The 15,438-nt window shown below is 50.0% G+C and overlaps 1 protein-coding gene across 1 annotated transcript in view; it reads left to right on the forward strand.

Moving 5' to 3' along the window:
• BRD4 (bromodomain containing 4) overlaps nucleotides 1-11,818 on the forward strand; it is a 56,380-nt gene extending 44,562 nt beyond the window's left edge. Inside the window, 6 exon segments of the mRNA XM_085563181.1 lie at nucleotides 669-707; nucleotides 710-833; nucleotides 2,527-2,654; nucleotides 4,404-4,615; nucleotides 7,664-7,922; nucleotides 9,900-11,818. Of these exon segments, the coding sequence (XP_085419307.1) occupies nucleotides 669-707; nucleotides 710-833; nucleotides 2,527-2,654; nucleotides 4,404-4,615; nucleotides 7,664-7,922; nucleotides 9,900-9,968 (831 nt within the window). The 3' untranslated portion in view covers nucleotides 9,969-11,818.
• The last annotated feature ends 3,620 nt before the right edge of the window (nucleotides 11,819-15,438 follow it).

A 15,438-nucleotide genomic window follows, 5' to 3' on the forward strand; every position in this document is an offset into this window, starting at 1 on the left:
GCGAGCGGTCAGGATCAGGATTGGGATCTGGATTTTGGGATGGATCCTGATCCCAGATTTCCATGGCAGGAATTGCGAGCGGCCTCGTTGCCAGGATTGGGGTTGGATTTGGGATTTTGGGATGGATCCTGATCCCGGATTTCCGCAGGAATTGCGAGCGGCCTCGTTGCCAGGACTGGGGTTGGGATTTTGGGATGGATCCTGATCCCGGATTTCCGCAGGAATTGCGAGCGGCCTCGTTGCCAGGATTGGGGTTGGATTTGGGATTTTGGGATGGATCCTGATCCCGGATTTCCGCAGGAATTGCGAGCGGCCTCATTGCCAGGACTGGGGTTGGAGTTGGGATTTTGGGGCGGATCCTGATCCCGGATTTCCGCAGGAATTGCGAGCAGTGTTGGGATTGGGATCTGGATTTTGGGATGGATCCTGATTCCGGATTTCCGCAGGAATTGCGAGCGGCCTCGTTGCCAGGACTGGGGTTGGGATTTTGGGATGGATCCTGATCCCGGATTTCCATGGCAGGAATTGCGAGCGGCCTCGTTGCCAGGATTGGGGTTGAATTTGGGATTTTGGGATGGATCCTGATCCCGGATTTCCGCAGGAATTGCGAGCGGTGTTGGGATCGGGATCTGGATTTTGGGATGGATCCTGATCCCGGATTTCCGCAGGAATTGCGAGCGGCCTCGGTGGTGCAGTCGCAGCCGCTGGGGGGGGGAAGGAGGAGAAGCTGCACTCGCCCGTGATCCGCACCGAGACCTTCAGCCCCCCCCTGCGCCAGGAGCCCCCCAAGGGCCACCCCGAGGGCGTCAAGGCGGCCCCGCACCTCCCCCAGCGTGAGTGCGCACCCCCAAAATCCCGGGACACCCCAAACATCCCTCGGAATTCATGGGGAGGGAAAAAAACCCATAAAAATCCCATAAAAATCCCATAAAATGTCTTGGGGAGAGGGGAAAACCCCCAAACATCCCTCGGAATTCATGGGGAGGGAAAAAACCCCATAAAAATCCCGTAAAATGGCCTGGAGAGAGGGGAAAATCCCAAAATATTCCTCAGAATTCATGGGGAGGGAAAAAAAAACCCCAAATCCCAGGAAATGTCTTGGGGAGAGGGGAAAACCCCCAAAATATCCCTTAGAATTTATGGGGAGGGAAAAAATCCCATAAAAATCCCATAAAATGTCTTGGGGAGAGGGGAAAATCCCCAAAATATCCCTCAGAATTCATGGGGAGGGAAAAAAACCCAAAATCCCAGGAAATGGGGAGAGGGGAAAACCCCCAAAATATCCCTCAGAATTCATGGGGAGGGAAAAAACCCCAAAAATCCCATAAAATGTCATGGAGAGAGAGGAAAACCCCCAGAATATCCCTTAGAATTCATGGGGAGGGAAAAAACCCCATAAAAATCCCAGGAAATGTCTTGGGGAGAGGGGAAAACCCCCAGAATATCCCTTAGAATTTATGGGGAGGGAAAAAAACCTAAAAAAATCCCATAAAAATCCCAGGAAATGTCTTGGGGAGAGGGGAAAAGCCCCAAAATATCCCTCAGAATTCATGGGGAGGGAAAAAACCCCAAAAAATACCATAAAATGTCTTGGGGAGAGGGGAAAACTGTCAAAATATCCCTCAGAATTCATGGGGAGGGAAAAAAACCAAAAAAATCCTGTAAAAATCCCAGGAAATGTCTTGGAGAGAGGGGAAAACCCCCAAAATATCCCTCAGAATTCATGGGGAGGGAAAAAAACACAAAAAAATCCCATAAAATGTCTTTGGGAGAGAGGGAAACCCAAAAAAATCCACTTAGAATTTCAGAGGGAGAGAAAAAAACTCCAAAAATCCTATAAAACGTCATGGGGAGAGATGAAAACACCAAAATTCCCAATTTTTGGGGTTGGAATTCCCAATTTTGGGACTATAAATCCCCAGAATTTCCCGTTTTGGGGTCGGAATTCCCAATTTTTGGGTTCAAACTCCCAGAATTCCCAATTTTGGGACCATAAATCCCCAGAATTCCCAATTTTTGGGTTCAAATTCCCAGAATTCCCAATTTGGGACGATAAATCCCCAGAATTCCCAATTTTTGGGTTCAGAATTATTAAATTTTGGTTTTAGGGCCGGAGCTGAAGCCCCTGGAGGGGGCGGGACCCCGGCCCGATTTTGGGTTCAGAATTCCCAATTTTGGGGTTCAGAATTCCCAATTTTGGGGTTCAGAATTCCCAAATTTTGGTTTCAGGGCCGGAGCTGAAGCCCCTGGAGGGGGCGGGACCCCGGCCCGATTTTGGGGTGTAAATGCCCAATTTTGGGGTTCAGAATTCCCAAATTTTGGTTTCAGGGCCGGAGCTGAAACCCCTGGAGGGGGCGGGACCCCGGCCCGATTTTGGGTTCAGAATTCCCAATTTTGGGGTTCAGAATTCCCAAATTTTGGTTTCAGGGCCGGAGCTGAAGCCCCTGGAGGGGGCGGGACCCCGGCCCGATTTTGGGGTGTAAATGCCCAATTTTGGGGTTCAGAATTCCCAAATTTTGGTTTCAGGGCCGGAGCTGAAGCCCCTGGAGGGGGCGGGACCCCGGCCCGTGATCCGCCCCCCCGAGCAGGCCCCGCCCCCCACGGACAAGGAGCGCCAAAAGGCCGAGCCCAAAACGCCCGTGGCCCCAAAAAAGGTAAAAAACGGCAAAAATGGGAAAAATCGGCAAAAAGGGGAAAAAAACCACGAAAGGTGAATATGTCAATAAAGGTGAAAAACGACAAAAAAGGGAAAAAACGTCAAAAAAGGGAAAAAAGAACAAAAAGGGCAAAATGTCAAAAAAAGGTAATGAATGGCAAAAAAGGGAAAAAATGTCAAAAAAGGGAAAAAAAACCCACGCAAGGTGAAAATGTCAATAAAGGTAAAAAATGACAAAAAAGGTAAATATGTCAAAAAAGGTAAAAGAGGCCAGAAAAGGTAAAAAAACTACAAAAAAGGGGAAAACGTCAAAAAAGGGAAAAAAAACCACACAAGGTAAAAATGTCAATAAAGGTAAAAAATGCTGAAAAAGGGAAAAAACGACAAAAACGGGAAAAAAAACATGAAAGGTGAAAATGTCAATAAAGGTAAAAAATGCCAAAAAAGGAAAAAAACGTCATAAAAGGTAAAAAGTAAAAAAAAAGTGAAAAATGTCAATAAAGGTAAAAAATTACAAAAAGGGGGAAAAAAGTCAGAAAAGGGAAAAGATAACAAAAAAGGGGAAAATGTCAAAAAAGATAAAAATGTCAGAAAGGGGAAAAAGGTCAAAAAAGGTAAAAATGTCGAAAAAGGGAAAAATCATCAAAAAAGGGAAAAAAATCCACGCAAGGTAAAAATGCCAGAAAAGGTAAAAAATGACAAAAAAGGGAAAAAAGAACAAAAAAGGGAAAAATGTCAGAAAGGGGAAAAATGTCAAAAAAGATAAAAATGTCAGAAAGGGGAAAAATGTCAAAAAAGGTAATAAATGTCAAAAAAGAAAAAAAATTCCAAAAAAGGTAAATATGTCAAAAAAGGTAAAAAATTCCCCGAAAGTTAAAAAATCCCAAATTTGGGGGGAAAGCCCCAAAATTCCCGCGGGATCTTCAGGAGGTCACCTGGGACGTGGGGTTGGGATTTTGGGCGCTCCTGCCCCAAAAATGAGGTCTGGGGTCTCCAGGAGGGGCAGGAGGAGCTCCAGGGTTGGTCTTGGAGAAGTTCCTGAGGTGCCACCAGGGTCAGGGAGGGTTTGGAGGTCCCCAGGAACCTGGAGGAGCTCCAGGGTTGGTCTTGGAGAAGTTCCTGAGGTCCCACCAGGCTGAGGGAACTGCAGGGTTGGATCTGGGAGAAGCTCCTGAGATCCCACCAGGCCAAGGGATCTCCAGGGTTGGGTCTCAGGAGGTTCTCTTGAGATCCAACCACCAGGTTGAGGAACCCCCTGAGATCCCACCAGGCCAAGGGAACTCCAGGATTGGGTCTCTGAGAACCTCCTGAGATCCCACCAGGCCAAGGGATCTTCAGGGTTGGATCTGGGAGAAACTCCTGAGATCCCACCAGGCCAAGGGACCTCCAGGATTGGGTCTCTGAGAACCTCCTGAGATCCCAGGCTGAGGGACCTGGAGAGCTCCAGGGTTGGATCTGGGAGAAGCTCCTGTGATCCCACCAGGCTGAGGGAAGTCCAGGATTTGATCTGGGAGAACCTCCTGAGATCCCACCAGGCCAAGGGATCTCCAGGGTTGGGTCTCAGGAGGTTCTCTGAGATCCAACCACCAGGCTGAGGAACCTCCTGAGATCCCACCAGGCTGAGGGACCTCCAGGGTTGGCTCCGGTTCCTCGGAACGAAGCCATTGGAGGCCACCACGGCTCTGGTGGATCCTGGTGGATCCCAGACCTCGCGGTGGCCCGGCGGTGACGCGCTGTCTCCCGGCAGGACCTGAAGATCAAGAACATGGGCTCGTGGGCCTCGCTGGTGCAGAAGCACCCGGCGGCGCCGGCGGCGGCGGCCAAGTCCTCCAGCGACTCCTTCGAGCAGTTCAAGCGGGCGGCGCGCGAGAAGGAGGAGCGCGAGAAGGCCCTCAAGGCCCAGGCCGAGCAGGTGGAGCGCGAGAAGGAGCGGCTGCGCCGGGAGCAGGAGAGGATGAGGTGAGGACACGGCCACCGGCGCGGCCACCAGCGCGGGCAGCGGCAGGAACAGAGGAGACACCTCCAGAGACACCACAGACACCTCCAGAGACACCAGAAACACCAGCAGGGACACCAGAAACACCAGCAGGGACATCATCAGATCCACCACAAACACCAGGAACACCAGAAACACCACCAGAGACACCACAGACACCTCCAGAGACACCACAGACACCTCCAGAGACACCACAGACACCACCAGAAACATCATCAGATCCACTATAACCACCAGGGACACCACAGACACCACCAGAGACACCACCAACACCACCAGAGACACCACAGACACCTCCAGAGACACCACAGACACCACAGACACCTCCAGAGGCACCAGAAACACCAGCAGGGACACCATAAACACCACCAGGGACACCACCAGAGACACCAGAAACACGAGAAACACCAGCAGGGACATCATCAGATCCACCACAAACACCAGGAACACCAGAAACACCACCAGAGACACCACAGGCACCTCCAGAGACACCACAGACACCTCCAGAGACACCACAGACACCACAGACACCTCCAGAGACACCAGAAACACCAGCAGGGACATCATCAGATCCACCACAAACACCAGGAACACCAGAAACACCACCAGAGACACCACAGACACCTCCAGAGGCACCAGAAACACCAGCAGGGACACCATAAACACCACCAGGGACACCACCAGAGACACCAGAAACACCAGCAGGGACACCAGAAACACGAGAAACACCAGCAGGGACATCATCGGATCCACCACAAACACCAGAAACACCAGAAACACCACCAGAGACACCACAGACACCTCCAGAGGCACCAGAAACACCAGAGACACCAGAAACACCACCAGGGACACCACCAACACCACCAGAGACATCACAGACACCTCCAGAGACACCAGAAACACCACCAGAACCATCACAGATCCACCATAACCACCAAAAACACCACCAGAAACACCAGGAACACCATAAACACCACCAGAGACACCATAACCGTCATCAGATCCACCACAAACAGCACCAGTGACACCACAAACACCACCAAAACCATCACAGATCCACCGTAACCACCAGAGACACCACAGACACCACCAGGAACATCATCAGATTCACCATAACCACCACAGACACCAGAAACATCTCCAGAGACACGAGAAACACCACCAGGGACACCACAGGCACCACCAGGAACATCATCAGATCCACTATAACCACCAGAGACACCACCAACACCACCAGAAACATCACAGACACCTCCAGAGACACCAGAAACACCAACAGGAACATCATTAGATCCTCCATAAACACCAGAGACACCACCAACACCACCAGAGACACCAGAACCATCATCAGATCCACCACATACATCACCAGAGACACCTCAAACACCACCAGAACCATCATCAGATCCACCATAAACACCAGAGACACCAGAAACACCACCATAAACACCACCAGAGACACCAAATACCACCAGAACCATCATCAGATCCACCATAAACACCAGCAGGAACATCAGAAACATCACCAGGGACATCACACACACCACCAGAGACACCAGGAACACTCTAAACACCACCAGAGACACCAGAACCATCATCAGATCCACCACAAACACCACCAGGAACACCATAAACACCACCAGAACCATCATCAGATCCACCATGACACCACCAGAGACACCATAAACACCACCAGAGACACCAAATACCACCAGAACCATCATCAGATCCACCATAAACACCAGCAGGAACATCAGAAACATCACCAGGGACATCACACACACCACCAGAGACACCAGGAACACTCTAAACACCACCAGAGACACCAGAACCATCACCAGATCCACCACAGACACCACCAGGAACACCATAAACACCACCAGAGACACCAGAACCATCATCAGATCCACCACAAACACCACCAGGAACACCATAAACACCACCAGAACCATCATCAGATCCACCATGACACCACAAACACCACCAGGAACACCATAAACACCACCAGAGACACCAGAACCATCATCAGATCCACCATGACACCACAAACACCACCAGGAGCACCATAAACACCACCAGAGACACCAGAACCATCATCAGATCCACCACAGACACCACCAGGAACACCACAGGGAGCACCACGGACACTGTGGTCACTCCTGGTCAATCATGGTCACTCATGGTCACTCATGGTCACTCAGTGGTCACTCACTGGTCACTCATGGTCACTCAGTGGTCACTCACTGGTCACTCATGGTCACTCATGGTCACTCAGTGGTCACTCTGGTCACTCTGGTCACTCCCCAGGAGCCGGGAGGACGAGGAGGCGCTGGAGCAGTGCAGGGTCTGGGTCACTCTGGTCACTGTGGTCACTCTGGTCACACTGTGGTCACTCATGGTCACTCATGGTCACTCTGGTCACTGTGGTCACTCATGGTCACTCAGTGGTCACTGTGGTCACTCATGGTCACTCAGTGGTCACTCTGGTCACTCTGTGGTCACTCTGGTCCCCCCCAGGAGCCGGGAGGACGAGGAGGCGCTGGAGCAGTGCAGGGTCTGGGTCACTCATGGTCACTGTGGTCACTCTGGTCACTCTGGTCACTGTGGTCACTCATGGTCACTCTGGTCACTCATGGTCACTCTGGTCACTCCTGGTCACTCTGTGGTCACTCACTGGTCACTCACTGGTCACTCATGGTCACTTTGGTGTTCCCCAGGAGCCGGGAGGACGAGGAGGCGCTGGAGCAATGCAGGGTCTGGGTCACTCATGGTCACTCTGGTCACTCACTGGTCACTCTGGTCACTCATGGTCACTCATGGTCACTCTGGTCACTCTGGTCACTCCCCAGGAGCCGGGAGGACGAGGAGGCGCTGGAGCAGTGCAGGGTCTGGGTCACTCATGGTCACTCATGGTCACTCTGGTCACTCTGGTCACTGTGGTCACTCAGTGGTCACTCATGGTCACTCATGGTCACTCAGTGGTCACTCTGGTCACTCTGGTCACTCTCCAGGAGCCGGGAGGACGAGGAGGCGCTGGAGCAGGCGCGCCGGGTGCACGAGGAGGCGCGGCGGCGCCAGGAGCAGCAGCCGCCGCCGGGGCCGGGCGCGGCGGCGCCGGTGCCGGTGCCGGTGCCGGTGCCGGTGCCGGTGCCGGTGTCGGCCGCCTCGGCGGCGCCGCAGCCGCCGGCCCCGCCCGGCTCGCAGGCGCTGCTGGACCAGCAGCGCGAGCTGGCGCGCAAGAGGGAGCAGGAGCGGCGGCGGCGCGAGGCGGTGAGACACCGGGGCTCACCAAAATGGTCAAAAAGGGGTTAAACGCACCGGGGGGGCCCCAAAATGTGCCAAAAAGGGGTTAAACGCACCGGGGGGTCACCAAAATAGTCAAAAAGGGGTTAAAGGCACCGGGGGTTCACCAAAATGTGCCAAAAAGGGGTTAAAGGCACCGGGGGGTACCAAAAATGTGCCAAAAAGGGGTTAAACGCACCGGGGGGTCACCAAAATGGTCAAAAAGGGGTTAAACGCACCGGGGGGTCACCAAAATGGTCAAAAAGGGGTTAAACGCACCGGGGGGTCACCAAAAATGTGCCAAAAAGGGGTTCAAGGCACCGGGGGTACCAAAAATGTGCCAAAAAGGGGTTCAAGGCACCGGGGGTACCAAAAATGTGCCAAAAAGGGGTTCAAGGCACCGGGGGGTACCAAAAATGTGCCAAAAAGGGGTTCAAGGCACCGGGGGGGCCCCAAAAATGTGCCAAAAAGGGGTTAAAGGCACCGGGGCGTCACCAAAATGGTCAAAAAGGGGTTAAATACACCAGGGGGTCACCAAAATGTGCCAAAAAGGGGTTAAACGCACCGGGGGGTACCAAAAATGTGCCAAAAAGGGGTTCAAGGCACTGGGGATCACCAAAATGTGCCAAAAAGGGGTTAAAGGCACCGGGGGGTTAAAAAATGAACCAAAAAGGTGTTAAACGCACCGGGGGGGTCACCAAAATGTGCCAAAAAGGGGTTAAAGGCACCGGGGGGGTCACCAAAATGTGCCAAAAAGGGGTTCAACGCACCGGGGCGTCACCAAAATGTGCCAAAAAGGGGTTAAAGGCACCGGGGGGTCACCAAAATGTGCCAAAAAGGGGTTAAAGGCACCGGGGGGTCACCAAAATGTGCCAAAAAGGGGTTCAAGGCACCGGGGGTCACCAAAATGGTCAAAAAGGGGTTCAAGGCACCGGGGGGTCACCAAAATGTGCCAAAAAATGGGTTAAAGGCACCAGGGGGGTCCCAAAAATAGCCAAAAAAAATAGCCCCAGAAATGGGTTAAAATGGTCGGGATGTACCTGAAAAAGGGTCCCGAAAAAATGGGTTCAAGGCACCGGGGGGTCCCCAAAAATAGCCAGAAATGGGTTAAAGGCACCACGGAGGTCCTCAAAAATAGCCCCAAAAAATGGGTTAAAATTGTTGAGAAGTACCTGAAAAAGGGTCCCCAAAAATGGGTCAAAGTCACCGGGGGGGTCCCCAAAAATAGCCCAAAAAAATGGGTTAAAATGGTCAGGATGTACCCGAAAAAGGATCACCAAAAATGGGTTAAAGTTACCAGGGGGGTCCCCAAAAATGGGTTCAAGGCACCATGGGGATCCCCAAAAATAGCCCCAAAAAATGGGTTAAAATAATTGGGATGTACCCAAAAAAGGGTCCCCAAAAATGGGTTCAAGGCACCGGGGGGTCCCCAAAAATAGCCAAAAAAAATAGCTCCAAAAATGGGTTAAAATGGTTGGGATGAACCTGAAATTGGCCCCCAAAAACGGGGGGAAATCGTGGGATTATCCCTAAAAAAACCCCAAAAGGGGTCACCAAAAATGGGTTTAAAGTTACCAGGGGGGGTCCCCAAAAATAGCCCAAAAAATGGGTTAAAATGGTCGGGACGTTCCCAAAAAATAGGTTAAAATTGTTGGGATGTACCTGAAAAAGAGTCCCTAAAAATGGGGGGAAATCAAGGGAATCGCCCCAAAAATATCCCCAAAAATCAGGGAGAAATCGTGGGAAAATCCACAAAAATAACCCGAAAAATCAAAAAAAAAAACCCCAAAAAATCAACAAAAACCCAAAGAATAAAAAAATAAAATCCTCAAAAAATCCACCAAAAAACCCAAGAATCCACAATAAAACCCCCCAAAAAAATCCCCCAAAACCCCCAGAAATTTCCCCCAAAATGTGGGAATTTTGTTCCCGGAATTTTTTCCCGATTTTCCCGTTTTTTTGCAGATGGCGGCGACGATCGACATGAACTTCCAGAGCGACCTCCTGGCCATTTTCGAGGAGAATCTTTTCTAGGAGCGGCGACTCCGGCCGGGAATTTTGACTCTTTCCCAAAAAACAAACAAACAAAAAAAAAAGGACAAAAAAACAACGAAAAAAAAAAAAAAACCCGGAAAAAAAAAAGTGGAAAAATCTCAAAAAAAAAAACAAAAAAAAGAAAAAAAATTCCTTTTTTTTTTTTTTTTCGCTCTTTTCCCCCTTTTTTTCCTGGCCAAAAAAATCCCCAAAAAACTGGGAAAAAAAAAAAAAAACAACAAAAGTTGGGACTCTCCTTAAATATCAGAAAAAATTCGGGAATGGGAGCGGGGGCGGGGCTGCCTTACCCCGGAATTCCAATTTTTTTTTTTTTTGCCCTTTTTTTTGCCCTTTTTTCACACCAAAAAAAAAAAAAAAAATATCGGAATTCTCGGGAATTTCCTGGGATTTTGCGTTCGGAAATTTGGAATTTTTGGGGTTTTTTTTTTCATCAGTTTTTTAGCTTTTTTTTTTTTTTTTTTTTTTTTTTGCGGTGGGCGGCGAAAAATTGGGAGAAAATTCCCGATTTTTTGGGCTGGATCGGGGTGGATTTGGGGATTTTTTGGGGGAGGGGTGACGGCCTCAGGGACTTCCCCCCCTTCACCTTTTTTTCCCCTTTTTCCCTGGAATTTTCCCTTTTTTTCCCTTTTTTTCCCTCCATTTTTAAATATTCTCCCTTCCCAAAAATATTCCCTTTTTTTCCCTTTATTTTCCTTTTTTCCTCTGATTTTTTCCAGAATTTTTTTTTTCCCTGATTTTTTTTCACATTTTTCCTGAATTTCTCTTTTTTCCCCCAACTTTTTTTCCCTGAATTTTTCTTTTTTCTGATTTTTCCTGAATTTTTCCATCTTTTTTCTTGAATTTTTTTTTTTTTCCTGATTTTTTTTTTTTTCCCTGAATTTTTCTCTTTTTTCCCCTTTTTTTCGGATTTTTTTTTCTGACTTTTTTGTGTTTTTTTTCTTTTTTTCCCTGAATTTTTCTCTCTTTTTTTCCAGATTTTTTCCCTTTTTTTCTGGTTTTTTTTTTTTCTGTTTTTTTTCCTGACTTTTTTCTTTTTTTTTCCTAAATTTTTCATTTTATTCCTGATTCTTCCCTGATTTTTTCTTGACTTTTTTCCCTGATTTTTCCCATTTCTTTTCCTTTCCCCCTTTTTTCTATTTTTCCTCTTTTCCCTGATTTTTTTCTTTCCCCTTTTTCCCTATTTTTAAAATTTTTTCCTTCTTTTCTTTCCTTTTTCCCTCTTTTTTCCCCTGATTTTTCCCTTTTTTCCCTTTTCTTTTTTCCCTAATTTTATCTTTTTTTATTCCCCTCTTTTTTATTTCCCCTTCAATCCCTTTTCCATCTTTTTCCCCTTTTAATTTGAATTTCTTCCCTCAAAATTCACTTTTTTCCCAATTTTCCCCCCATTTTTCCCCAATTTTTCCTCATTTTTCCCCCATTTCCCCCCATTTTTTACAAATTCCTCATTTTTAAAAAATTTTTCCCTTTTCCCCCTTCCCCCTCCCTCCCCTCCCCCTTTTCCCCCCAAAATCGCCGCCGCGCCCGGAATTATTTTTATAATTTTTTCCCATTTTTTCCCCTTTTTTTCTCCATTTTTAATTCCATTTTTTTTATTTTTCCTCCATTTTTTCCCCCCAAAATCCCGGGAATTCTCCCCGTTTCCCCCTCCCCCCCGGGGTTTTTATTAATTATTAAGAGTGAATTAATTTTATTTGGGTTGGGGTCGCCGTCGGTGCCAATCCCGAGGTTTTTTCCCCCGGAATTCCCGCGCCGGGGTTTCGCCGATCGTGGAATAAAAAACGCTGCGAGTTTGGTTTTGTATAAAAAAAAACACCAAAAAAACACCAAAATCACCGAATTTTCGGGTTTTTCCGCCCCGTTTTTATCCCGAAAAAATTTCAAGGGGTGGGAGGGAAAAAAAAAAAGGGAGGGGGAAAAAAAATCAGAATTAAATCAGAAAAAATGGGAATTTAAGGGAATTAAAATGCCCAGAAATTGGAATTTTAAGAGGAAATCGACAGAAATTGGGGATTTAAAATCCAAATTTTGAGGGTTTCAGTGAAAATCAACAGAAGTTGGGGATTTAAAATCCAAATTTGGAAGGTTTCAGTGGAAACAGGGATTTTTAAATTCAATTTTTGAAGGTTTCAGTGGAAATGAACAGAAATTGGAGATTTAAAATCCAAATTTTGAAGGTTTGAAATGCAAATCTTGAAGGTTTAAAATCCAAATTTTGAAGGTTTCAGTGGAAATGAATGAATTGAGACTGAAAAGTTGAAGTTGTGAGGTTTTAAAATCGAAATTTCAGTGGAATTTTGGTTACGATTTTTAAAAAACGCAAAATTCGACCCGAAATGGAGAAAAATTGAAATTCTCAGAAGGGAAAAAAAAAGAGTGAAAAGCTTTAATGAAAAGGGGAGGAAAAAAGGTTAAAAAGTATTTTATAAAGGGTCAAAATATTTTAAAATAAAAATTTTGTCGCTTTCGCGACAAAAAAAATTTGAAAATTAAAAAGGGAGAATTGGGGGGGGAAAAAAAATGGAGGAAAAAAAAGCCAAAAAAAAAAGAAAAAAAAATTTTAAAAGCCAAAAAAAGGAAATAAAATAAGCCAGAAAAGGGAAAAAAAAAAAACTATAAAGGGAGGAAAGAAAAAAAAAAAAGCCAGAAAAAAGAGGAAAAAACAAACAAAAAAAGAGACAAAAAAGGAGAAATAAAAATCGAAAAAAAAGCCAAAAAAAAGGGGGGGGGGGGGGGGGAGGGAAAGGAGGAAAAAAAAAGCCAAAAAAAGGGGTAAAAAAAAGCTAAAAAAAGGAGGAAAAACCAAAAAAGGGGGGAAAAAAGGAGGAAAAAAAGCCAAAAAAATGAGGAAAAAAACCCGAAAAAAGCCCAAAAAAGGAGAAAAATCCCCCCAAAAAAAAGCCGAAAAAAGGAAAAAGGGGAAAAAAAAAAACAAAGAAAAAGCCGAAAAAAGGAGGGGGAAAAAAAAACAAAAAAGGGGGGGAAAAAGCCAAAAAAGGGGGAAAACAAAACAAAAAAAAAAAAAAAAAAAAAAAGGAGGGGAAAAAAAACAAAATCCAAAAAACGGTTCCAGAGGCCACGCCCCCTCGGGAGGTCCAGGCCACGCCCCTCGCGCGTTCATTGGTTGATTCCTGACAGCTCCGCCCCTTTTCCCCCGCTGTCCAATCAGCGCTCGGGGGCGGGGCCAGCGCCGCGGTCGCGGCGGAGGCGACGGAAAAGCCGCGGGGCCGCAGGTCGGTGGGGACAGACCGGGACAGACCCGGGACAGACCCGGGACAGACGGGGACAGACCGGGGAGAACCCGGGACAGACCCGGGACAGCCTGGGGAGAACCCGGGACAGACCGGGACAGACCGGGGACACTGGGACAGACCCGGGACAGCCCGGGACAGACCCGGGACACTGGGACAGACCGGGACAGACCGGGGACAGCCTGGGACAGACCGGGACAGACCGGGGACAGCCTGGGACAGACCGGGACAGACCCGGGACAGACCCGGGACACGGGGACAGACCCGGGACAGCCTTGGTACAGACCGGGGACAACTTGGGGACAGCCCGGGGACCGACTGGGGGAGACCGGGGACCGACCGGGACAGACCGGGGACAGACCGGGACAGCCCGGGGACGGCGCCAATGTCGCGACAGCGCCGGGCGGGGGAGTCCTCCGGGGGGGACGGGGACAGCTCAATGTCGTGACGCGCTGTGACAAGGACACCGCGACAGGGACACCGCCCCTGTGACAGGGACACCCCGAAATCGTGACACCCCCAGTGTGGGGACACTCTTGGGGACAGGGACACCCCCATGTCGTGACACCCCCCTGTGACAGGGACACACCGGGGACAGGGACACCCCAAGGTGGGGACACCCCCAATGTCGTGACACCCCCCTGGGGACAGGGACACCCTTGGGGACAGGGACACGGGGACAGGCACACCCTGTGTCGTGACACCCCTGGTGACAGGGACACCCCGATATCGTGACACTGTGACAAGGGCACCCCTGGTGACAGGGACACCCCAATGTCGGGACACTGTGACAAGGGCACCCCTGGTGACAGGGACACCCCAATGTCGGGACACTGTGACAAGGGCACCCCTGGGGACAGGGACACCCCAATGTCGGGACGCCCCCATGTCGTGACACCCCTGGGGACAAGGACACCCTTGTGACAGGGACACCCCGATATCGTGACACTGTGACAAGGACGCCCCTGGGGACAGGGACACCCCAATGTCGGGACACCCCAGGGCACAGGGACGCCCAGGGGTGGTGACAATGGGGACACCCAGGGGTGGTGACAATGGGGACACCCAGGGGTGGTGGCACCCGGACATTTGTGACACCCAGGGGTGGTGGCACCCCAGACAGTGCCACCTGGGAGTGGTGACACCCGGACATTTGTGACACCCATGGGATGGTGGCACCCCGACAATTGTGGCACTCCTGAAGGTGCCACCCAGGGGGTGGTGACACCTGGACAGTTGTGACACCCAGGGGTGGTGACACCCGGACGATTGTGACACCCAGGGGGTGGTGACAATGGGGACACCCAGAGGATGGGGACACTCCTGAAGGTGCCACCCAGGGGGTGGGACACCCTGGGGATGGTGACAATGGTGACATCCAGGGGTGGTGACACCCAAGGAATGGTGACACCCAGAGGATGGTGCCACTCCTGAAGGTGCCACCTAGGGGGTGGTGACACCTGGACGATGGTGACACCCAGGGGTGGTGACACCCAAGGAACGGGGACATTCTGGGGGTGGGGACACTCCTGAATGTGCCACCCAATGGATGGTGACTCCTGGACAATTGTGACACCCAGGGGTGGTGACACCCAGAGGACGGGGACACCCAGACATTTGGGACACCCATGGGATGGTGGCACCCCGACAGTGGTGGCATTCCTGAAGGTGCCACCCAGGGGTGGTGACACCCGGATGATGGTGATACCCAGGGGTGGTGACACCCAGGGGTGGTGACACCCAGAGGACGGGGACACCCGGACATTTGTGACACCCAGGGGGTGGTGACAATGAGGACACCCAGAGGATGGGGACAGTGCCACCCAGGGTTGGGGACACCTGGACAGTTGTGAGACCCAGGGGTGGTGACACCCGGACAATTGTGACACCCAGGGGGTGGTGACAATGGGGACACCCTGGGGATGGTGACACCCAGTGGAGGATGGTGACAGTGGTGACACCCAGGGGGTGGTGACACCCAAGGAATGGTGACACCCAGAGGATGGTGCCACTCCTGAAGGTGCCACCCAAGGAATGGTGACACCCAGCGGAGGATGGTGACAATGGTGACACCCAGGGGGTGGGACACCCTGGGGATGGTGACACCCAGCGGAGGATGGTGACAGTGGTGACACCCAGGGGTGGTGACACCCAAGGAACGGGGACATTCTGGGGGTGGGGACACTCCTGAATGTGCCACC

This window comes from Lonchura striata, chromosome 30 (genome assembly GCF_050655825.1).
Source record: "Lonchura striata isolate lonStrDom1 chromosome 30, ASM5065582v1, whole genome shotgun sequence".
NCBI lineage: Eukaryota > Metazoa > Chordata > Aves > Passeriformes > Estrildidae > Lonchura > Lonchura striata.